At 38.2% G+C, this 25,330-nt stretch overlaps 1 protein-coding gene across 1 annotated transcript in view; it reads left to right on the top strand.

The window, feature by feature from the left end:
• The window catches only part of CPE (carboxypeptidase E), a 121,199-nt gene extending 97,343 nt beyond the window's left edge, over positions 1-23,856 (top strand). The window contains exons 4-9 of the mRNA XM_025921683.2: positions 527-644; positions 2,118-2,300; positions 13,024-13,163; positions 17,906-18,005; positions 21,072-21,190; positions 23,056-23,856. Coding sequence (XP_025777468.2) covers positions 527-644; positions 2,118-2,300; positions 13,024-13,163; positions 17,906-18,005; positions 21,072-21,190; positions 23,056-23,154 — 759 coding nt within the window. The 3' untranslated portion in view covers positions 23,155-23,856. The remainder of the gene's footprint in view (positions 1-526; positions 645-2,117; positions 2,301-13,023; positions 13,164-17,905; positions 18,006-21,071; positions 21,191-23,055) is intronic.
• The last annotated feature ends 1,474 nt before the right edge of the window (positions 23,857-25,330 follow it).

The following is a 25,330-nucleotide window of genomic DNA, read 5'->3' as shown; positions in this document are numbered from 1 at the left end:
GAGGGAATTGGAAAAATAGTAAGCAATAAAAGAAAGTAATAAATAATAATTATTAATAATAAAAGAAAGAAAATCTCCCATATATTTCTAGAGTTTAATCACCATAGGGAAAGAACCTAGTTCTTCAGTCCAACTATTTTCTTTTTTCATTTTCTTACTCTTAGCTATTATTAACAAAGATCAGATGGAGACGCCCCAGAATTTGAAAGTGATTTGCACGATGGTTTTCAAGTTTCAAAGAGAAAAAAGCTGGCAGCTCACAAAAGTAAAACTTCTAAGGAAACTTAAACACTATTGCAATATATTTTTTTTATTATAAGTGAGAATATAGAGATGGAAATACTGTTCTTACTGGAATCTCTTTTATTTTTATGAAAACAGCCACAAAGTGCTTGAAATATGGCCTATGCCCAGCTTTCAATGATTGTTGTTCTTGTTGTTTTTCTTTTCTGTGCCTTTCCTGTCAAGCGATCCCCCCAATGATAATCAAATTTATAATCCTTTTAATCTCTAATCTTGAATACAGCTTGCTCCTGAGACCAAGGCAGTCATTCATTGGATTATGGATATTCCTTTCGTGCTCTCTGCCAATCTCCATGGAGGAGACCTCGTGGCCAATTACCCATATGATGAGACGCGGAGTGGTAAGTGTTTTTCTTGTTTCTTTAATGGTTCAAGGTTTACACTTACCTTATGAGGATTTATAGAGTGATTTCTATAATATCCTTTGAAGGAAATGGTCCTTAAGTGATTTTGCCTATAGAAACACATACGTTTAATAGGAACATCCCTTATTTCATGTGGCACGGGTATGTATATTTGGCAGCAAAGGACTGTAAGTTTTTCATAAGCTTAGTTGAAAAGGAATGTGATCTTGACAGAATGCAGGAGAAAGAGAGAAAACAGACATTATGAACTTGGGTCATTCTTGAACCCTGGAAGAATGGAGAGATAATGGGAGGTATATAGGTGTGTGGACAAGATGGCTTAAAAGTGGAAGCAGTCTTTTCGGAAGTTGATGAGGGCCCATGTGGATCTCTACGTGTTTTAACATACACTCACACTTTCACATTTGGAATGATGGTGTCGGGCGCGGGGGTGGGGAGTGGTACTTTGACTTTCTCTAACTAGTTTTAGTTAAATTTCAGGCACAGCAAGCTTTAGCCAGAGATTTATTTTCTTTTTTCTTTTTTTTTTTTTGCTCCAAGAAATTTCCTGCTTTGGATGGATTCTGAGGGTCTTTGGAGAATTGCTTTTTGTAAGCACAGGATAATAATATTATTTTTTTATTTTTTATTTATTTTTTAAATTTTTTAACGTTTATTTATTTTTGAGACAGAGAGAGACAGAGCATGAACGGGAGAGGGTCAGAGAGAGAGGGAGACACAGAATCTGAAACAGGCTCCAGGCTCTGAGCAGTCAGCACAGAGCCCGACGCGGGGCTCGAACTCACGGACCGCGAGATCATGACCTGAGCCGAAGTCGGACGCTTAACCGCCTGAGCCACCCAGGCACCCCACGGATAATAATTTTAGATATTGGAAACTTTGAGCTTTGAGGAAAAGTCTCTGCTGAAACATCATTAAAATTTAGAGATTTCTTAGTTTGTCAATAGCTGGGAAATTTAAAAGCCTAGCATGTTTTATAACATATGAAGAAGAATATAGTGTATCAAAATATATATTATTTATTTACATATTACACATAGGAGATTTTTTAAAACATTTAAACTCAAATACTAAATATATGTGTGAGAGTGGCTCACGGTGGCTGTGAGGTTGGTACAGGTACATTTTTAAAATTAAAAATTTTAGCAATGGAAATCTTACTGTTTTCTCAGGTCTAGTTCACCACAAGTTTATCACCTTTTCTCCTGAAGCTTTCAATTCATAAATAGAATGTGCATTCTACCCAATTTCTACATTGTTGCATGGAACGGAATGTTATAGAATTTAAAAGCTAAGTGTAGCTTTTGAGCACTTAAACCTTCACTCCTTTCCCATAGTGATGTAGCTAAAGAATACATCAGCAAGAAACAACACTGAATCACTCTTCAGAAAACAAGGAGTGCTCCTTGGTCTGTGTTAATTTCTTTAATCTGTGGGTTTATTTACTAGGTAGTGCTCATGAATATAGCTCCTGCCCAGATGATGCCATTTTCCAAAGCTTGGCTCGAGCGTATTCTGCTTTTAACCCACCCATGTCTGACCCCAATCGGCCACCATGTCGCAAGAATGACGATGACAGCAGCTTCATAGATGGAACAACCAATGGTGCTGCTTGGTATAGTGTACCTGGTGGTGAGTTTCCGTTTCGCTTTTTGATCATGTGATAGTGAATTCTTTATAATTACCATTTCACTTTAGAGATTTTTCAGTCCTCCTCAAACATTAAGAAATAGGCTAACCCTATAGTTCATTAAAATTAGCTTTCTGCATGAATGGTTGTTGTGTACAGGTTTGTTTTTGTTGATTTTTAAAGATCAAGATGCTAATTGAAGACATAGAAGAAATGAACTAAAGACACATGTTGGGAAAATATAAACTGAATATTATTAACTATCCTACTTTTGAAATTCTGGCCCTAGGGAATAAGATAGCTTCCTTATTACATGTTAGTTAAGCTTTTACTATAGGCAAATGTATTTTTTGGAGGGCAGGCTTTGGCTTTTAGCATATCTTGGTCTAGATACCTTTTTTTTTTTTTTTTTCTTTTAGATGATGGGATAATGGGGACTGTTTGATGTGTAATATTAGTTTTATCTTCACTGCTATAATAAGCACTATTATGTCATGAAACTCTTCACCTTTTATGGGGTCTGAAAAGGGAAAAGCCCACATGCAGCTCGGATGCTGGAGAAAGCATCTTCTAGGCAACCAGGGGAGCACTCCTGAGTCCCTTTGCCCCACATGGACTTTAGAGCTGTGGTTTTCCTTCCTTCCTTCCTTCCTTCCTTCCTTCCTTCCTTCCTTCCTTCCTTCCTTCCTTCCTTCCTTTTTAAAGTTTATTTATTTTCAGAGAGAGAGAGAGAGAGAGAGAGAGGGAGAGAGAGAGAACAAGGAGGGGAGGGGCAGAGAGAGAGGGATCCCAAGCAGGCTCTGTGCTGTCAGCACAGAGCCCAATGCAGGTTTTGAACTCATGAACCATGAGATCATGACCTAATCCAAAACCAAGAGTCTGTCACTTAACCAAGCCCCTACAGAGCTCTTATTTTCATGGCTACCCAGACCACCACAGTTGTGTAAGAGTCACTCTACTGAAGATGAAGAATGAAATGTAAAGCTACTGATGTGGTCTTTTCCCCCTCTTTGCCCAAGAAGGCTTGTCTATGACCCACCTGAAAATGCAGGAGAATTAGGGCAGTAGCAGCACTAGCTAATTATAGGGTTTTGTTTGTTTATTTCTTTTATTGAATTATGCCCTGAGGAAAATATTATTCCTGATTTTGTTTCTGATATATGTCTATTCTGTTTCAACTTATATTTTGCATCATGCCAGATCAGATTTAGCACTTTTCTCCTCTATACCTTGAGGAATAAAGTCAGATTTAGGATTTAGACTATGTTGAATACATCATATGGGAAGAAATTTTATAATTCAGTTTTTATAAAAGCTTTAATGATACTTTTGGTCTTCCCTTTATGGACAAACAGTGTATTGTCTACAGAATACCAAGAAATCCCTATCTGTAAAATAATGACTATGATATTAATAATAATAGCATTAATCTTAGAGATTATAAACCACAGTAATCAGTCAAAGAAAGCCTTGACTTTAGTCAAGCTCTCTAGTGAATGAAATCAGTGCCCCTTATGTCCATGTTTTCTAGAAGCAGAGCCTGAGATAGGGATTTGGATGCTTGTAATTTATTGAGGAAGTGCTTTTTAGGAAAAACCCTGTATGGAAGTGAGGGAAGCAGAGTAAGGAAGGGGATAGAGCTGAACAAGGAAGTGATCCCAGGGACAGCATAGCCTTGGCTTGGGCTTTTGGGAGAAAGTATAAATCACAGGCAAGGTTGTCCTGCCTTGACGATTGCTGTGGAGGGTTTTGGAATGGGATATAGGAGATAGAACCCCGAAGCCAAGTGGGGTTTCCAATTCTCCTGGAAAACAGGGGCAGCTCTGAGCTCTTAATAGCCAACACTTAAACAGCAGTTTGGGGATGGACACTCCGGCTCAGGAAAAGCAGGGTCACTTTGGTGGCTCAGTCGGTTAAGGTCGTGATCTCGCGGTTTTTAAGTTTGAACCCCACATGGGGCTCACTGCTGTCAGCACAGAGCCTGCTTTGATTCTCTGTCCCCCTATCTGTGCCTCCCCTGCTCACGCTCTCTCTCTCAAAAATAAATAAAAAACAACAAAATAAATAAACAAAAAGCAATCTGGTGGCACCAACAGCATTCACTATTAACTTGAATCAGGTTCAGAGTAAAATTGTTCTGGTTACAGAATCTTCTCTCTTGGTGCAGTTTGAATTGTTTATATTGTGCCTCAAATGTAGGAGATATTCAGTGATTGTTAAATTAATATGTACTATATATTTTTTTTTAATTTTTAATGTTTACTTTTCCTTGAGAGACAGACAGAGTGTGAGTGGTGTAGGGTAGAGAGAGAGGGAGACACAGAATCTGAAGTAAGCTTCAGGCTCTGAGCTGTCTGCACAGAGCCTGATGTGATGCAGGGCTCGAACCCACAAACTGTGAGATCATGACCTGAGTCAAAGTTGGACACTTAACTGACTGAGCCACCCAGGTGCCCCAATATGTAGTATATATATATTTTTTTTAATTTTTTTTTCCAACGTTTATTTATTTTTGGGACAGAGAGAGACAGAGCATGAATGGGGGAGGGGCAGAGAGAGAGGGAGACACAGAATCGGAAACGGGCTCCAGGCTCTGAGCCATCAGCCCAGAGCCTAACGCGGGGCTCGAACTCCCGGACCGCGAGATCGTGACCTGGCTGAAGTCGGACGCTTAACCGACTGCGCCACCCAGGCGCCCCTATTATTAAGACTCTCAATCCCTCAGGATGATACTGGGATATTGGTTAGACTTAAAGAATAGTATGTTAGATCATCTTACATGACTGTTCAAGCTCTTCCCTGATAGAAAAGTAGGTTTAGAGGGACACATGTTTCTTCTGGAGGCCAGTAAGGGTTGAGTATTTGTCTTTTTTTTTTTTTTTAAATTATTATTTAAGAAATTAATTTTTTCCCCAGCTTCATTAACATATAATTGTATATAACATCATGTAAGTTTAAGGTGTATGATGTGATTTATTTCATGTATGCATTGTATAAATCATTACCTAATAAGGTTAGTTAACACATCCATCACTTGACATAATTACCATTTTTCTTTTTTTTCTTTTTTTTGTGATCAGAACATTTAATATCTACTCTCTCAACAGCTTTCAAGTATATAACATAGTATCATTAACTGTAGTCACCTTGCTGTATATTACATGCCCAGGACTTACTCATAATTGACAGTGAGTACCCTTTGACCAACATCTCCTTATTTCCCTGTCCCCCTCTTGGCAACCACTGCTCTACTCTGTTTCTATGAGTTTGGCTTTTTAAAATTTCACTTATAAGTGAGATCATTTAGTATTTGGCTTTCTCTGTCTGACTTCTTTCACTTAGCATAATGCCATCAGGGTCCATCCATGTTGTCGCAAATGGGAGGATTTTCTTATTTTTATGGCCAAATAATATTCCGTTGTTTATATATCCCACATTTTCTTTATCCATTCATCTGTTCATGGACACGTAAGTTGTTTCCATGTCTTGGCTACTGTGAATAATGCCTCAGTGAACATGGGAGTGCAGATATCTTCCCTGGATAATGATTTCTTTTTCTTTGGATGTATATTCAGAATTGAGATTGCTAGATCATACGGTAGTTCTATTTTTAATTTTTGGGGGAAGCCTCTGAACCTACCATTTTCCATAGTGAATGTAGCAATTTACATTCTCACCAACAGTGCACAAGGGTTCTCTTTTCTTTGCATTTTTGCCAGCAATTATCTCTTATCTTTTTGATAATCACCATTCTAACAATGAGTGACATCTCATTGTGGTTTTGATTTGCATTTCCCTGATGATGAGTGATGTTGAGCATCTTTTCATGTCTGTTGGCCATCTCTAGGTCTTCTTTGGAAAAAATGTTTAGTCAGGTTGTCTGTCCATTTTTAATTGGATTATTTGTTTTTTGAGTTGTATGAGTTCCTTATATACTTTTTATGTTAACCCCTTATCAGATAGTTTGCAAATATTTGTTCCCATTCTGCGTATTGATTGCCTTTTCATTTTTTGGCTGTTTCCTTTTCTGTGCAGAAGTTTTCAGTTTGATGTAGTCCTGCTTGTTTATTTTTGCCTTTTTTGCTTGTGTTTTGCTGTTATAGCCAAAAAAACTATTGCCAAGACCAATTTCAAAGAGCTTTTTCCCTATGCTTTCTTCTAGGAGCTTTATGATTTCAGTTCTTACATTTACTTTTTCAATCCATTTTGAGTTAGTTTTTGTGTATGGTGTAAGATAAAATTCCAATGTCTTTCATTTGCATGTGGATAGCCAGTTTTCCCAACACCTTTGATTAAAGAGGCTATCTTTTCCCCATTGAGTATTCTTGGTTTCCTTGTCAAAAATTAGTTGATTGTATGTGCAGGATTTATTTCTGGGCTCTTGATTCTGTACCTTTGATTTGTGTGTCTGTTTTTATGCCAGTATCACACCATTTTGATTACTATAGCTGTGTAGTATAGATTGAAATAGGAAAATATAATGTCTCCAGGTTTATTCTTATTTCTCAAAATTGCTTCTGTTATTTGGTGTCTTTTATGGTTCCATAAATTTTAGGATTTTTTTTTTCTGTCTGTAAAAAAATGCCATTGGAATTTTGATAGGGATTGCATTGAATATGTAGATGTTTTTGAGTACTATGGATGTTTTAATCATATTAATTCTGATCTATGAACACAAGATATCTTTCCATTTATTTGTGTCTTCTTCAGTTTCTTTCATCAATGTCTTACAGTGTTTAGTTTATAGATCTTTCACCTCCTTGGTTAAATGTATTCCTGAGTATTTTATTGTTTTTGATACTATTGTAACTGAGATTGTTTACTTTCTTTGTTTTTTAGATAGCTCATTGTTGGTGTATAGAAGTGTAATTAATTTTTATAGGTTTATTCTGTAGCTTGCAACTTTAATGAATTTGGTTATTAGTTCCAACAGTTTTTTGGTGGGATTTTTAGGACTTTCTATGCATAAGACCATATCATATGCAAACAATAACAGTTCTACTTCATTTCTTTTTTTTTTTCCAATTTGGATGTCTTTTTTCTTTTTCTTGCCTGATTACTTTGGCTAGGATTTCTAATACTATGTTGCAAGGAGTGTTGAGAGTGGGCACCTTTTTCTTGTTCCTGATCTGAGAGGAAGCTTTCAGCCTTTCACCACTGAGTATGATGTTAGCTGTGGGCTTGTCAGATTGCCCATTATTATATTGAGGTACATTCCTTTTATATCAAATTTGCTGAGAGTTTTTATCATGAAAAGATGTTGAATTTTGTCAAAATCTTTTTATGCAGTTTTTGAGATGATTATGATTTTTATCTTTTCTATCAGTGTGGTGCCACATTTGTTGATTTGCCTATGTTGAACCAACTTTGCATCCCAAGTATGAATTCTGTGTGATCATTCTTTATGATCCTTTTAATGAACTGTGGAAATCAGTTTGCTAGTATTTTATTGAGAATTTTTGCAACTGTATTCATCAGGGATATTGACCTATAGTTTTCTTTTCTTGTAATGTCCTTATCTGGCGTTGGTATCAGGGTAATGCTGACCTGTAAAATGAGCTTGGGAGTGTTTCCTCCTCTTCAGTTTTTTTGGGAAGAATTTTAGAAGGATTGGTGTTAATTCTTCTTTAAATGTTTGGTAGAATTCACCAGTAAACCATCTTGTCCTGGGCTTTTCTTTGTTGGGAAATTTTTGATTACTGGTTCAATCTCCTTACTAGTAATAGGTCTATTTCAGATTTTCTGTTTCTTCATAATTCGGTCTTGGTAGGCTATATTCCTCTAGGAATTTATCTGTTTTTTCAGGTTATCGAATTGTTGGCCTCATTCACAGTAGTGTCTCTCTCTCTCTCTCTCTGTCTCTTGAAAGGTAAAGTTTTGTTCGTGCCTGTCTCTAAAAGGGTTAGGATCATTTTAATAAAGAAGTAAATAAATAAAATAGTTCCACTATCTCTGTTCTGTAACAGCAAGTTATTATAGCAAAAAAGAGAGTGTAGGTTTTAGATTCATCATGGGGACTGATGCCCAGTTACACCACTTTCTAGTTGTATTCACCCCAACTGTGACACGTGAAACATACGATATAAGGATGACTTTTAGCATCTATATAAACAACACTGCCCTGAAAATTTTTAGCCAGTGCAATAGAATAGACAAGAAAAAACAAAGATGGAGAAAAAACATGGAAACGTGAAACATCATGTTGCATTGAAACAGTCATTGTGCAGAAGACAGAATTGGCTACTTTCTTGATTAGAAGTCCCAATAGATTTTACTGGCTAAATATGGTAAATACATACAATAGAATATCATTCAGTCTTCAAAAGGAAGAAGATCCTGGCATTACGACAACATGGTTGAACCTGAAGGACATTATGCCAAAGGAAATAAGTCAATCTCACAAAAACAAATACTGCATGATCGACTTATATGAGGTGTCTAAAATAGTCAAGCTCATAGAAACCCAGAATATAGTAGGCTGAGAGTAGAGGGGAATGGGGAGTTCAATGGGTATCAAGTTTCAGCTATGCCAGATAAGTAAGTTCTAGAGGTCTGCTGTATGACAAACTGCCTATAGAGAATGATACAGCATTAGGCACATGACAACTTGTTAAGAGGGTAGATCTTATGTTAAATATTCTTAGCACAAAAGAAAAAAGAAGCATGTATTTCTGTCATTTCAGTTGTAATGTCTTCTCTTCAATTTCTGATTTTTTTTTGAGTCATCGCTGTCTTAATTCTTAAGTCTAGTTAAATGTTTGTCAGTTTTGTTTATCTTTAAAGAAAACCCAGCTGTTAGGCTTGTTGATCTTTCCTTTTGTTTTACTTGTCTCTATTTCATTTGTTTCTGCTCTGATCTTTGTTATTTCCTTCCTTCTGCTAACTTTGGGCTTAGTTTGTTCTTCTTTTTCTAGTTTCTTGATGTATCAAGTTAGACTGTTATTTGAGATCTTTCTTTTTTCTTAATGCAGGCATTTATTGCAATAAACTTTCCCCTTAGAACTGTTTTTGCTGCATCCCATAAATTTTGGTATGCTGTGTTTCTATTTTTGTTTTATGATATTTTGGTTTCCCTTTTTATTGCTTTTTTGACCCATTAGTTTTTCAGAAATGTGTAGTTTTAATTTTCTACATAATTGTGACTCTATACTGGACAATATTCCATGTGGGCTTGAGAAGAATATGTAATTCTGCTGTTGGATGGAATGTTCCATATATGTGTGTTAGGTACATTTGGTCTAACATATGGTTCAAGGGCAGCTGTTTCCTTATTGATTTCTGACTAGATGATCTATCCATTATTAAAAGTGGGATGTTGAAATCTCCCACTATTATTGTATTGTTGTCTATTTTTCCCTTCAGGTCTTAAGTATTTGCTTAATATATTTATTTATTTATTAAAAAATTTTTTTTTAGTGTTTATTTTTGGGGGAGAGAGAGAGAGAGAGTGTGAACAAGAGAGGATCAGAGAGAGAGAGAGACAGAGAGAGAGACAGAATCCGAAGTAGGTTCCAGGCTCTAGCTGTCAGCACAGAGCCCAATGCGGGGCTTGAACCCACAAACCGTGAGATCATGACCTGAGCTGAAGTCAGATGCTTAACTGACTGAGCCACCCAGGTGCCCCTTGCTTAATATATTTAGATGCTTTAGTGTTGAGTGTATGTATAATTTTCAAGAGTTATGTCCTTTGATGAATTTACCCTTTCATCATTTTTTAATGACCTTCTTTGTCTTTTGTTATAGTTTTTTGGCTCAAAGTGTATTTTGTCTGATAAAAGTATAGCTACCCCTGATTTTTTTAGGTTTCCACTTGCATGGAATATCTTTTTCCATTCCTTCATTCTGAGCTTTCATTGTCCTTACAGATGATGTGGGGCTCTGGTAGGCACCATATAGTTGAGTCTTGTTTTATTTTGTTTTTTTTTCTTTTTTAATCCACTCTGATGCTCTGTGTCTTTATGGAGAATTCAAACTATTAACATTTAAAGTAATTATTGATAGATAAGAACATAATACCATCTTATTGGTTCCTGGCTGTTTTGTAGTTCCCTAGTTCTTTTCTTCTCCTCTTTCTGCCCTTCTTTGTGAATTGATGATTTTCCTTAGTGATATACTTTGATTCTTCTACCTTTAGCTTTTGTGAATTTACCAGGTTTTTGCTTTGTGGTTAGCATGAGGCTTACATCTTATAGACATAATAGTCCATTTTAAGGTGATAACAACTTAATTTTGATCACTTAGAAAAACTCTTTGTATTCCTTTTCCCACCAAACATTTTATGTTTTTGATGTCACAGTTCACATTTTTTCCTGTTGTGTATCCATTAACAAATTACTGTTGCTATAGTGGTTTTTAATACTTTTGTCCTTTAATCTTCACACTAGAGTTAAGAGATTAACACACTACTATATTATAGTGTTAGAGTACTTTGATTTTGACTACATATTTATCTTTACCAGTATGTTGCATATTTTTATGTTTCCATGTTACAAATTAGTACTCCTTCATTTCAGCTTGAAGAACTCCTTTCAGCATTTCTTGTAAGACATTTCTAATGGTGATGAACTCCCTCAGCTTTTGTTTGGGAAAGTCTTTATCTCTTCTTCATTTCTGAAGGATAGCTTTGCTGAGTAAAGTATTCTTGGTTGGTAGTTTTTTCTTTTAGCACTTTGAACATATCATTCCACTCTCTCCTGGCCTATAAGGTTTTTGCTGAGAAATCTGTTGATAGCCTTACTTGGGGGTGGGGAGGGATTCTTTTGTAAGTTACAGACTGTCCCCCCCCCCCCCCAGCTGCTTTTAAGATTATCTCTTTGTCTTTGATTTTTTGGCTGTTTTATTATAATATGTCTTGGAGAAGATCTTTTTGAACTGAAATTTTGGGGGGACCTATAAGCTTCCTGAACTTGGATGTCCAAATTTCTCCCTGGATTTGGGAAGTTCTAAACCATTATTTCTTGATATTACCTTTCTGCCTTTTCTGTCTCTCTTCTCCTTCTGGGACTCTAGTGATGTGTAGATTCATGGTATTCTGTAATCTTGTAGGCTTTCTTCACTCTTTTTCATTCTTTTTTCTTTGTTTTCCTATGACTGGATAATTTCAAATGACCTGTTTCTGCCCACTGATTCTTCTGTTTGATCCAGTCTTTTGTTAATGCTCTCTATTGCATTATACCCACTCCTCCCCTGCCATTTAATTCTTTATACTTTTTAGCTCTCAGATTTCTGTTTGGTTCTTATGATTTCTGTCTTCTGTTAAAATTCTCATTTTGTCCACATATTATTTTCCTGATTTCATTGAATTGTGTTTCTATTATTGAATTGTGTTTTCTTATAGCTCACTGAGCTTCCTTAAAACAACTATTTTGAATTTTTTATTGGGAAAATCACAAATCTCCATTTCTTTGCAGTTGGCTACCAGAAAATTATTGTGTTCCTTTGATAGTATCATGTTTCATTGATTTTTTTCATGTTCCTTGAAGTCTTGTGTTGCTGCCTTCACATTTGAAGTAGTTACCTCCTTTTTGTCTTTACTGACTGACTTTGGTAGAGTAATAACTTGTTAGCCCTGCTAGAGAATCTGAGGCTTTCCCAGACCTTTTCTGTGACATACCTGCTCCAAACTTCTTAGGGGGAGAATACTTAAAATTGCATGCCTTCTTTTGATCCTACAAGGTCCAGATCAATTGCTGATAGACTCTTGTTTGTTTTCCCCAGGGCAATGCTAAACGCTCAAATTTGTGTCCTTTCTCTCAGGCCTGCAGATCTGGGCCAGCTTCATGCATGCTGTATGACTCATGAGGCATCTTCAAATGCTTGCTGTTGCTATTGTCAGTGGCATACACAGAGAGCTGGCTGCAGGGTGAGAGGTGTGTGGATGGTGTATGCAGAATGTTAGGAGTGCCTGTGGGCCATTGGGGGGGGGGGCGATATTCAGGAAAGGTGACCCCAGCAGCTAATGGGCAGGCTTCCTGATGGGATCTGTGACATGGTTAGTAAGATCCACATCCCTTTGATGCACTCTGAAAGTCTTGGCTACTGTTTGCTCAGCCAAGCCATGTAGCATACTTTAGTTTTCTGGATGGGATGAGAAGGAAGCTGTGACCAGCACAGCTCATTCACAGGATCCCACTTTTCCTTGTGGGAGGAATCGTGGACCAAAAAGTTCTCTCTTGGCACTGAGCTATGCCACCGTGGGGAAGGGGTGATGCAAGTAAAGCAAAACCATTACTGTCACTTTCTTCAATGCATCCAATCTTGGACTTTTTCCACCAATGGTGTACTGGAACTTCTACACTGGACTCTCAGCCTTCCACAAAGGCACTCTGTTCCGTGGGTGATTGCCCAAATCGGTGTTCTTTTTCAAGGAAGATGGTAAGAAAACCCCTATTTTGTCATTTGGATGTCATTGTTGCCAGTTTTCTTCTTTGAAGTCAATGCCAACAATGCAGAACATGGTTGATGCCTGCTTTGGCACCCTACAACAGCAATGCACTAAGTAAATGCTTAAGAACCTGAGAGATTTTGTGCTCTAAGGCAGTAACAGTCTCCCAATTATGTTGTTCTGTCCCTTACAGGAGGTGATTTTCCTTGTGGTTTCCCACAGGCTACTCAAAATGTACTGGTTGGTGTATCTTTTACTTGGCTTTCCCTTCAGTAGAACGGCTTGTGTAGAGTTTTAGTCTCCACATGTGTATTTTGACTTTCCATCTGGTGCTTTGGCAGGAATGCAAGACTTCAATTACCTCAGCAGCAACTGTTTCGAGATCACCGTGGAGCTTAGCTGTGAAAAGTTTCCACCTGAAGAGACTCTGAAGAGCTACTGGGAGGATAACAAAAACTCCCTTATTAGCTACCTCGAGCAGGTAAACACCATCTCCAGCATAAAATGGGAGATCTAAGAGCATTTAAATCTGGCATACAATGATTTCCTCAGAGGAGTCCAGTCCAGAGGAGTCCATCTGACTCATAATGAGGACTCTACATTTGGAAAACATGTCAGCAGTGGTCCAAACAGGCTTTCATTTGTCAGAGATTTTGTGGTTCATGAATATTCCCTGAGAACTGACCAAACTGAGATTTGTGGGAAGTGAGGTGATACCCTGTTTTCATTCATATTGCTCTAAGCCAGGTAGTCCTAGCACCCTCCTCCATCCTGGTCATCTTGGGCCAGTCAGGCATCCCTGGCAGGACTAGGACAAGAGTGAGGTAAGTGAGGCACTGAGAGCCCAAAATTTAAGGAGGCACTTTTTCTTGGAGGCATGCGGGTATACGATTAGCACCTGAGTGTGAGTGCTTCCTTAAATTCTGTGCCTCACATGCTCCACTTGTCTCAGCCTTGACTTAGTGAGATCTCAGGTAATCATAATAATTACCTTTACGGGGTGTTTACTGTTTCCCATGCGTTGTTCTGAATGCCTTACATGTAATCGTTAATGCATTTAATTTTCACAACAAACCTGTGAGGGAAGTGGTATCATCATCATCATCGTCATCTTCATCATCTTCATCATCTTCATCATCATCATCATCCCTGAATTAAAAGTGAGGAATCAGAGACCAGACAAGTTAAACAGCCTGCTTGAAGTCAATCAGGCAGAATTTTATTTTATTTTATTTTTTATTTTATTTTATTTATGTTTTATTTATTATTGAGACAGAGAGAGACAGAGCATGAGCAGGGGAGGGGCAGAGAGAGAGGGAGACACAGAATCTGAAGCAGGCTCCAAGCTCTGAGCTGTCAGCACAGAACCCGACGTGGGGCTCGAACTCACAAACCGCGAGATGATGACCTGAGCTGAAGTCGGACGCTTAACTGACTGAACCACCCAGGGGCCCCAATCAGGCAGAATTTTAAAACAGGCTGTCTAGTTCCAGAATCACCGTGCCATATTGCCTCTGGTGACAGAAACTTAGATCTTCACTAGACAGGCACTTATATAACCATTCCTGTGGAGTCTGTACAGAATTTGGGGGGGGGGGGGAATCTCATCATCTACCAGAGTTAGATACCTTACCTACTGAGACTCCATACAGGCCACTCGCTGCCAACCCCACATCTCTATACCATGTAGACATTGGCACCAGCGGCCATGGGGGCGAAACAGACCTAAAGACTCTGTTCCTTGCCTGCAGTGCCGTGACAGTCTTCAAATTGCATTCTGTATATGGCTGTTTACACCCAAAGCCAGATAGGGTGATATCAGTTTCACATGCCAGCAGATAGTCCAGATTAATTTAAACACTAATTTGATACAAACAAATGCTATGAAATAAACGTGAATCTATTTGCATATATGTTGACATACAAACATGCATATGAGACTGATGCATTTAAAAAGCTGTAAAATCAGCTCAAGTATTCTTTTACATGTGTCAGATATCCATATAGTACCTTACCAAAAGAGATTCTCGTGGAATAGATCCACTGTTACTCACAATGATTAAAAATTACTTATTACACAGGATTATTTCAATCAGTGGAATCCCGCTTCATGGTAATATAGAAAGGCATTTTCAGCAACAAAGGCTAAGGATAATTAGCCATGTCGACCCTAGAACGACCTTGATAGGAACCCCTCTAATAGTGTCTCCTTCAAGGAGAGCTGTAAATGTATTTTCTGAGTAGAGGAAGTAAGACTGGGCTATTTGGTATGTGTTCTCCATTTAGATATCAAATAATGTTTCTTTAATACAGTGCTTTTCATTTTATTTACATATTTTTTCAACAAAAATTTATTCAGCTACTCTAGTGTCCTAGGCACACTGTGAGGCACTGGGGATAGTGACTGACTTCATATTAGTGGAGTTCAGAAACATCAATACCTAATCACAAGAGAGGATGATAAATGCTAAAATAAAAGTCCATTACAAAATCGGTGGCGGTACACTGGGTCCCTAATCCAGTCCTGGCAGTTCAGCAAAGGCTTCTTGGGACTACTGTAAGATTTACTATAGTTGAAACACCAATAAGATGATTACTCTGATCATCAATTAAAAAAACAGATTCAGCTGCTGCTTAAGTCTTGGTTCTTAAGAAAAAACTCAATATAAAACAAAACCCACAAAGGTATACCATCAGGAAAGAGGAGAATATTTGTTATATTTATGGTGGCAGGTAGGCATGTATTAATTCATCTAAGAGCTATATCAATTTATATAGAAATAAACTGAAAAGAAGAGGGTTGTACATACCTGTTTTATGCCACTTGGAATAAGAATGTGATCTGTCCACAGATCAAGTGGTCCACACTACAGGACATCAGTATTACGGTGCAAGTTGTGTAGAAGCAAGAAGAGTGATATTTACAATGAGCTCATCCAACTTCCTTCATAGAACACTCTAATTTAGGGACTCAAAAGCTGATGACATATGAGTGAAGACTGCCAGAAGTTCTGTGTTGAAATTATTTCATTGACAATGAGACACAGTATGGTGGGAATTAGTAATTGAACACCTGGACCTATAGTCTAACCATGGATTAGTTTACGACTCATGGAAAATAGGTGATTAGGAGGTCTAATTCTATAATTGGTTGAGAGGAAATCTCTTGCAGAGTTTTAAAGGGATGTTTGTAGGAATTGGAATTGTAAAGTTAATTAGTACAGTTTGCTGTGGTGGAATGCCTCTCTCTCAATAGCTTTGGAACAGTCTAATTCTCAAAATTCCTCACAAAATTCACAAAGAATGGTTCATGGGTGCCTGCACCAGAATCACCTAGATTCTTGTTAAAAATGAGTTTCCTGTTCCATCACTGAATCCCACTCCCTGCATGGTAGGACCCCCAAGTCTCCATTTCAGCAAGCTCTCTGGGTAACACTTAAGTATAGGAGGGCTTAAGGGTTACTGCTATGCACAGTTTTAGTAACCGTGGAGAATCTTCTGGATGTTCTTTGTTTTTCCAGCTTTGGTTGATTGATGTCCTGGAATCTGAGGAGAGAACATTACAGGAGGGACAAGTGTAGCAAATAGTTTCTTCAGGCATGAGTGAAATTTGAATTTCTCTGTGATTTCCTTTGCAAAAGCCATAAAGTGACAGCTGCATTCATGTAGACTTGTGAGAGCCCATAACATTTCCATTGAGATTTATTACTACAGTGGAAGTTTTCCAACAGAGAAGTTTGCTCCAAAAACTGGCTTATCAGAGACAGATACTTATTTCACTATTTGTTAAGCTACAGACCGTAAGTCTTGGGTTGCAGAGGCTGAAAAAAGTAATGAATATTAACTTGGTGTATTTTTGCCTAATGCAGGTGAACTATATGTTTTTAGAGTGATTGTTTGACTTATTTTCCAATGATAAGGAAATTTAAAAATTTATTTCTCTAAGGTTTATAATATTGATAATACCGGGATTTTGGTGCCTCAAGATGAATAAAGTACATGTAGGTAAATAATTGCTTGTTTGCAAGCTTTCTAAATTTCTTTGATGAGCCCTCATCTTAAGAAATTTAAAGATTGTATTTTCTTCCCTGATTTTCTTCTCTATGTATATCTCTCTTCCTTTTCTGTAAAAAATTTCAGATCCCCAAATTGCCTTTAGAGGAAAGAAGTACATGTGATTTTCGTAGAGTTTCAGAGGTTTTGCTTTAAAAAAAAATAGCAAATGCAAAAGGATTTGCTGATAATCAGGGGCATCCCCTTGCTAAAACATTGTACCACTGTCAGATTTATTCTCTGATGACAAAAGCGTACTTGACACTTATTGTGCCTTCTGTAGGAAAGATTCCAGTATCATCGGTAGCAAAAGAATATTCACTTTCTAGGGTTAAATTGAGTGAGGAGGAACCTGAGCCAACCTGAGCCTTTGAGAGTTCGGGAATCTTCTGTTAAGTAATTAAGCTTAATGAATTACCATTTGGTTTTCCAGAAGCACTTTCCAAGAGACCTGAAGTGACTCTCTGTCACTTCAAACACATATTGATTTAGCTGAACCATTGTTTCAAAATGAGGGAAAAGAAATCTGCTTTTATAGTTTGTAGTGCTTTAGTTGTTGACTGCAACTTAATCTGGGGGCCATTACTCTCGACAGCATCTCCTTCATTTTCTTTCTGAATCGAATCTTCAGTTTTGAAGTTCACAGATCCTTCATGTCACTTATTTTCAAGCAAATAATATTGTTCCATTGCAAGAGCAATCACAGTATGTGTTTTCATTCAACATGAACAAATATTAAAGGGCTGTAATGTAATATTATTCTTAACTGGCAGTGGCCATACAACCTATATATAGGTGACCCAATATAAGAGGGACAAAGTCATGAAATATGCTAAGACCAGAACTACTTTACAGATGTGATAGACAATTTTGTTTTTGTTTTTGTTTTTCATTCTGGTGGTTCGGAAGGTACTTTAATGCCTTTCTTTCACTCAGAACGAGATTTCAGTTTTCAGGGTTTTTTTTTTTTTTTTTTTTTTCTCATTTGTCCACTTGAGGAAAAGCCGTGTAAAGAGTGTTCAACAAAATTCAGTAGCCTCATGAGCATATTTTGATCCTTAAACAATGAGGATCTACAGTATTTTGCTAGCAAATAAGGAGATTCTTGACAGAGATGTGTCGTCAGATCATTTCTAGTATGATTTTTGTGGTTGTTCTTGACCTTTACAGATACACCGAGGAGTTAAAGGCTTCGTCCGGGACCTTCAAGGTAACCCAATTGCCAATGCAACCATCTCCGTGGAAGGAATAGACCATGACGTTACATCTGGTGGGTGTTCTCTGCCGTGATCTGGAGGCTCTAGTGTTATATGCAGAGCACGATTACTTGTTATTATAGTTAACAATTTTTATGCTATTCTAAGCAAAACAATTGAATGCCTCCTGTCTCTTTACCTCCCTCTCCCCCATCTTTGACCTAGTTAAATTTCCTTTGTGGGAGCGAGTCAGGCACTCTGGATGGCTGCTGGCTTAGAAATTGGGGTGCAGCAGGTGGCGCCCTTTCCTCAGCTGTCTCAGCCTGGAGCTGCCGGGTGGTGCCACCCACTGGAGATTCTGTGGAATTCCTGAGGCAAAGGCAGATGAACTAGCTGGAGTTGAATTATCAGTGTCTTTCCCTTCTGTCTTAAGTGCTAATAAGCTGTTAATGGGACGACCTCAGGAGGGAGTGAAAAGAGGGGGAAAGAAAAATGCCAGTGTCTAGGATTCCTCACACATTTCTTTATTTCATCTGTGTGAAAAATCCAGACTCATTCAGGGTTAAACAGGATGTTAACAGAATTGAGGTGGATGTTAGCTATTTCTGAGTTCCAAATGCCGGTTCCATTTTCCCTATTTGGAGACAAGGATGTATTTTCCTGGAAAACCTACGTAGTCCCGTTCCATTTATCCAGCAACAATATGTTTTTATGTATAATCTACTCATTTATTTCTAGACCTTGTAATTAATGAACCTTTACCTTATTTTCCAAACCACTCTATACCATTACTTCTTTCTTAACCTCCTCATTTATAACTTGTATATTTTAAAAATCCTTAACGTTTCCCCTTTAAAGCTCCATTTATTTATCTATTTAACAAATATTTATGAAAACCCCAGAAGATGTGGCCAGCACATCTTGCCAACCAATATACCAGAATCTGTGCCAAGACATTGCTCCTTTAGCCCTTGGGAAGCCCAGACCTTGATCCCCTCTGCCACATGAAGTCTCTTCTGTCTGTGAACCCTGGTGCCATAGAGATATGATTTCCTCTGCATTCCATGGTATGAGAATTTTAGGAGAATGTAACAAGGGGAAAAAAAAACATAGGTAAGAGTGAAATCTGAGGAGTAAGAGTGAAACATAGGTAAGAGTGAAACTGTGGAACACTCCACCCCTTTGAGGGCAAAGTAGTAAGGAGGAATGGAGTCTGAGGTAGAGAGAGAACCAAGTGCATTTTCCTGGGAGCCTGGAAGTATTTCAAGATGGAGGGACTGATCCGGAGTGCCAGGTAAGCTAAACCTTTCGCATGAACCAGTGTGGAGAATCCCGACAGAATCTGTTTCCACGGACCAGTGGGAGCCTGATCGGAGGGTCTAAGAGAGACTAGGAGAGACATTAGAAAAAAGAGAGTATTGACAAATCTCTTCAGACATTTTGCTGTAAAGCGAAAGAGATAATGATGGCGCCTGTTGAAAGGAGATGTGGGGGTCAGAGGAAGACCGGAAGAGGTGGCCATGAGGGTTTTCTTTATTCTGATTTCATTTTCATAGTGAAATAAGATGTAAAGCATCTACTGGGAGTGAGGATGAAGAGGATGTGTCGGCAGTGTTAGGAAAAAGGAAAAAGTGTGAAATGTCCACTAGGACCTTGCTACTCAAAGCTCAGCCCCCACCAGCAGGTGAATTCAGCACTGCCCTGGAGCTGGTTAGGAATGCAGAATTTCAGGCCTCACCCCAGGGCTAGTGAATTAGAATTCGCACAGTACCTAGTTTCCCAGGTGATTGATGTGCACTGGTCTAGGAAGATGGGAGTGTGAAAGGACCAGGGAGGAAGGGACCAGAAGGAAAGCAGGGCAGTTCCATGCCCTCGGTTAGGTTGGTGTGTATGTGTCGGAGACTGATGAGCGTGATGGTGTGTTTCCTCTGGCTCCATGAAGCTGGTGACAGGCGGAAGGCCGAAAATTATCCAGGATTGGTGGCTTGCCAGGCATGTATAACCAAGAGGGAAAAGCAAATGAGTTGAAGGCATGTGCTTTCAGTGATTATAGGGTGGCCAGGGAACCTAACCTAGGTTAGGAGGGAGCTGTGGACATGTGGGGTGAGAAAGAGTGTGAACCTTACTTCTGCTTAAGAATTCTCTGGAGAACTTACTGAAAATGCAGTCCCTCCAAGACCAGCACTCCAGAACAACGTATTCTGAATCTTCAGAAATAGAGATTTCTCACAAGTTTCTCAGGGTTCTTTATCCCTGATGGATAAAGAAGATGTGGTATGTACATACAATGGAATGTTACTCGGTGATCAAAAAGAATGAAATCTTGCCATTTGCAACAACGTGGATAGAACTAGAGGGTATTATGCTAAGTGAAATAAGTCAAAGAAAGATCAATATCATATGATTTCACTCATATGTGGAATTTAAGAAACAAAACAGATGGGGAAAGGAAGGAAAATAAGATAAAAAGAGAGAGGGAGACAAACCATAAGAAACTCAAATACAGAGAACAAACTGAGGGCTGTTGGAGGGGTGTTGGTAGGGGATGGGCTAAATGGATGATGGGTATTAAGGAGGGCAATGTTGGGCTGAGCGCTGGGTGATGAATCACTAAATTCTACTCCTGAAATCATTATTACACTATATATTAACTAACTTGGATTTAAATAAAATTTAAAAATTATAAAATAAATAAATAAAATCTAAAAAACAAAACAAAAAACAAGAACAAGTACCTCAGGTTTTTGATGAGGCTTTCTTGGACCACACTTTGTGAAGCACTGATCTAGACTTACACCATTGGGTCTTCATGTCAAGATACTTGGCCAGAATCAAAACAGCATCAGATGGCCTGACTCCATGTTTGGGGGCTTTCTATATCTTTTTACCTGTGCCACACCTGACATGATTATGAAGATCCATTATCTTATAAGATTTATTGACAATTTGACATTAGTATTTGTAAAATTGCTATTAAAAATTACTTCCTCTAAGAGAATGTAACACTGATTTCAATGGAATGTTATCAAATTCCATAAACATTTACTTTCAAAATAGGGAATCAAAGAAATTAAGCGGAGGTATACTGGGTATTCCTAAAATGGCATAATTATGTGATTTGATATTTTGTTTCCTTACAGCAAAGGATGGCGATTACTGGAGATTGCTTGTACCTGGAAACTATAAACTCACAGCTTCAGCTCCAGGGTATCTGGCGATAACAAAGAAAGTAGCAGTCCCTTATAGCCCTGCTGTTGGGGTAAGAAATCATAATTGCTAAGATTTATTAAGCAATTAATATGTGTCAGGCATATTTAAGTGATTTATATTTAGTCTTCATAATAACCCTATGAGGTAGGTACCACTAATACCCCCATTTAACAGATGAGAAAACTGAAGCTGGCAAAGTTAAGTGACTTGGCCAAGGGCTCCTTGGTCGATTTTATACCATTCAATGTGAAGCTCCCTTATTGCTTCTCAGTTTTTTGAAGACCTACCCAAGAACATCAAAGACAACTTAAAAAAATTAAACTTTTATTTGCCACAGTGATTTCAGTTTAAATGAGATTTCTGTTCCATTTATCTTTTTATTTCCAGCATCCAATATAATACTTTACTGAGTGAGTAGTTGGAAAAATTGATCATGCCTGCAAGGTGATTTTAGGCATTAACCAAACTTTTATTAAGCACGTATTATGAGAAAGACCCTCTGCTAAGCGGTATCAAAAAGTGCATCTCATTTAAGGAGGTGCCACCTATTTTGCTAGGAAGGTGAGGATTCTACTGCTATCTTTGCATTACATTATTGGAACCAGGAAATGGCCTGCAGACTTTCCAGTCGAAACACTTACTTGTAAAGAATTTATTGCATTTTTGTTCATGCCCCTGAGTTGGAGTATAAGGGCTTGGTTTTGCAAACAGAATACCTTGAGTTTTTTAACTGATGCTTTGGTTTTCATTGTGTGTATGTGTACATTAGGCTGTATATGTATCAAAATCAGGAGATAAATTTGGGCAAATGAAACCTGGAAAAAAGTAGCCCCAGAAATAGGTTGTAAAAGTTAATTATTTGGATCTTAGCCTTTCTGGCCTGTGTTACTTCAAGGAGGTAGTGAGTATAGTCATATTCCTAAATATCTAGGGGCTTAAGTGGCCAGATGAAGGAACTCTTGGTTCCTTTTTTTTAAAATATCATTTTTATTTCTGATTCATTTTTCTGTTTATTTATTTGCTTAGTTTTTTGAGACAGAGGTAGAGTGACAGAGAGAGGAAGCACGCTCATGCATGTGAGCAGGGGAGGTGCCGAGGGAGAGGGAGAGAGAATCTTAAGCGGGCTCCACGCCCAGCAAGGAGCCCCACAGGCAGGGCTTGATCTCATGACCATGAGATCCCGATCGGAGCTGAAATCTGAAGTCAGAAGCTTAACCAACTGAGTCACCCAGGTGCCCCAAGGAACTCTTAGTTCTATTTGCAATGGGGACAGAAGTATCTAGAGGCCCTGAGAAGGGTTGGGGTTGGGGAGTACAGATTTTGAATAGCCTTTTGTGTAGATGTAGGGATTGCCCACAGACCTGATGAAAACTCCCAGTTCACTCTGAGAGTTGAGTTCCTGGGCCCCTGGCCTCTGTGGTTGTTTGGAGATGTATGTGCCTCCATCAGTTTCTTTAACAGATTCAAGATTCTAGAAAGCAGAACTTATGGTTTGGGACACCAGGACACTGAACTACATTCTTCCATATTTTCCCAGCTATTAGGAGAAAACTCAAGGTTTATAGGAGAAGCTCAGTGAAGAGTCAAAGTTAGAAAATTCATCCTAAATTACATCTTCTTATTGGAGGGAAAATTGACTTAAAAAAATCTGCTTTTAAATAATCCTACAAGGCTATTAGATCGCATTAAAGCACATTTCAAACATAATGGCTTTTGATTTTTTTTTTTTCCTCTGAAAGTATCTTTTGTTTATCACAAGAGATTTTTAGGATGTGCTGTATATAGCTCAGGTGGCTATACTGAGCTTATCCTATAAGATCTAAAACTGCACTAATTTTTTTTTTTTTACTTAACTTCAGCTTTTAAAAGTACACATGCAGTTGGTAACAAAATATTCTTGTTTTTCTCCTTTAGGTTGATTTTGAACTGGAGTCATTTTCTGAAAGGAAAGAAGTGGAAAAGGAAGAATTGATGGAATGGTGGAAAATGATGTCAGAAACTTTAAATTTTTAAAAAAGCTTCTGATTAGCTGCTTTTAATCAATCTATCTATACAATGTAGTATGATGTAATGTGGCCATTTTCTTTTAGATCTTGTGCAATATTTAACATTGATTTATTTTTAATCATTTAAATATTAATAGATATCACTTAAAATAAACAATTAGACTTTTAGGTAAAAGTATAAGAACTTGGTCTGTTTCTTCTCATATAACATTCATTTTCCTACATATATTACATGGAGAACTATAGGAAAGGTTTGAGTAATCTGCCATTTTAGACTTAAAGGAAATATTCCACGTGTTATTTACGATCCAGAAGTTTTTGAGTAATTCTGGCTTTTAAAAACTAATGAAGTCCTTTTAGTGTAATGGTAACAGTGCCACATAGTGAATGCCACTGAAAAGGTCAACAGCTACATTTTGGTGTTGTGAGCATTATACCGCAAGACTTACATAGTTCAGTATAAATTGTCATTTGTCTTGTGCTGACTAGCTATATAAGCATGATCTTGTTAATGCATTTTTTGGATGGGAAGGAAAAATAAATGTTTAGAAAGGGATTTTATGATGAGAATTGACTTCCTGCTTGCACATATGGGGGCGATACTGTTATATTATTCAGCCTGCTAACACTACTTAAAAGCTTAGGGTTTTCTCTTGGTTGTAGATTGGTCTAGAATTGTATTCTGAATGAATAAAGGTAAAAAAAGATATCCCCATGGTCTTTATTTTAATTCTCTGTGATTTTTGGTCTAGAGCGGTAGTCTTGTCATTAAAAAGTGTATTTCCTTGATAATGGGCTCTCACTTGTTAATCCTCGCCGTTTTAAAATTTGGCTGTGATGGCTGTTTGCCAAGCACAGTGCAAACTCCGTGTATATTATTGGGGTGGACAAAAGGTTTTGAATACAAGGATCTTATGGATCAGTTTTGGACATAGGCTTTAAATATATGTACACAGAAATGAGTATGTAATTATCCATTGTGATAAGTAAAATGGCAGGAAGAACAGGATGCGCAGGAAGAGAGCATGATAGAGAAACTTAAATGAGACCAGCTGAGGGGCTCAGAAATAACCTCTTGATGTATGTAAGCCCGGGTTCAAAATATGAGCAGGTGTGAGCAATGCAGTGACTGAGTGTATGGGTGTGTGTGTGTGTGTGTGTGTGTGTGTGTGTGTGTGTATGTGGTAGTGGTGGTGGTATGGTTGATCAACATCCAGGTATGGGTGTTTGTTAAAGTAGTGTTAACTGTTGTAATACTAGACCCCCAAATATATAATGGCTTAAGCACGATAAAAGCGTAGTTTTGACTCAGACACATGTAAGAGATACCTGAAGTCACTTCCACCCATGGCTTATTGCCCAGAGCTAGTCACACAGCTCCGTTGGATGACAATCTTTAGTGAGCAACACTGTCACTAGTGTAGTTCTGCCTTCTGGTTGCCAACATAGGTCTGCTCTCCTTTCTTCCAAATATAGAAGTCACTTAACCCCGTAACAAGTGAGGCAACTTAAATCAAGGCTTTGAGCTTCAAGTTTGGGATTTCTGAGTGATCCCACAATAACCTCTATATCAGATCAGCATGTGGCCCCTCTTGCTCCACAAATCTACAAACAAAAAAGACAGGTTATTGCATCCTTCACTCCCAGCATACAACAGAATACGGTCAAGATAATGTCATAAACCCTCCAACTTGAAATGGTGAGGAATGAGAGGTGCATAGTATCCACTGGTCTACAGCAATTCTGAAATCTTGCCAAGTGGGTATTCTAGGCCTCTTCTGGGGATGGAGAATGGTCCTGGTTTCAGAATTGATTCTGGACTCTGGAAGGTGCTTTTCTGCTTTTATTCTGCAAGACCGTGATGTGGCACTCTTGAACTCCTTCTCTGTCTTTCATTTAAGACCTAGGTTAATGGAGGTGCACCACCTGGTATGTGGGACCTCCCCAAGTCACTGAAGCAGATGGAAAGAGAGACTGAAGAATCAAGAATGGACCTTTTATTGACTTAGCGTGGGGAAGACACATGTCAGCTCTTCTCGCAATCTGTTGGCCAGGGCTAGTCATATGCGTTTGCCTAACTGAGCAGGATGAGGGAAATATGGAGGAACAAATAGAATATCTGTCTCTGCCACCAGACCAAGCCAGCTATGCATTCAGCTATTGGAAGGAAGGTGTTCAGTCCA

Source organism: Puma concolor, chromosome B1 (assembly GCF_028749965.1).
Source record: "Puma concolor isolate L17-30 chromosome B1, mPumCon1.1.hap2, whole genome shotgun sequence".
NCBI classification, from domain to species: domain Eukaryota; kingdom Metazoa; phylum Chordata; class Mammalia; order Carnivora; family Felidae; genus Puma; species Puma concolor.
This window is presented reverse-complemented; position numbering and strand designations above follow the sequence as displayed.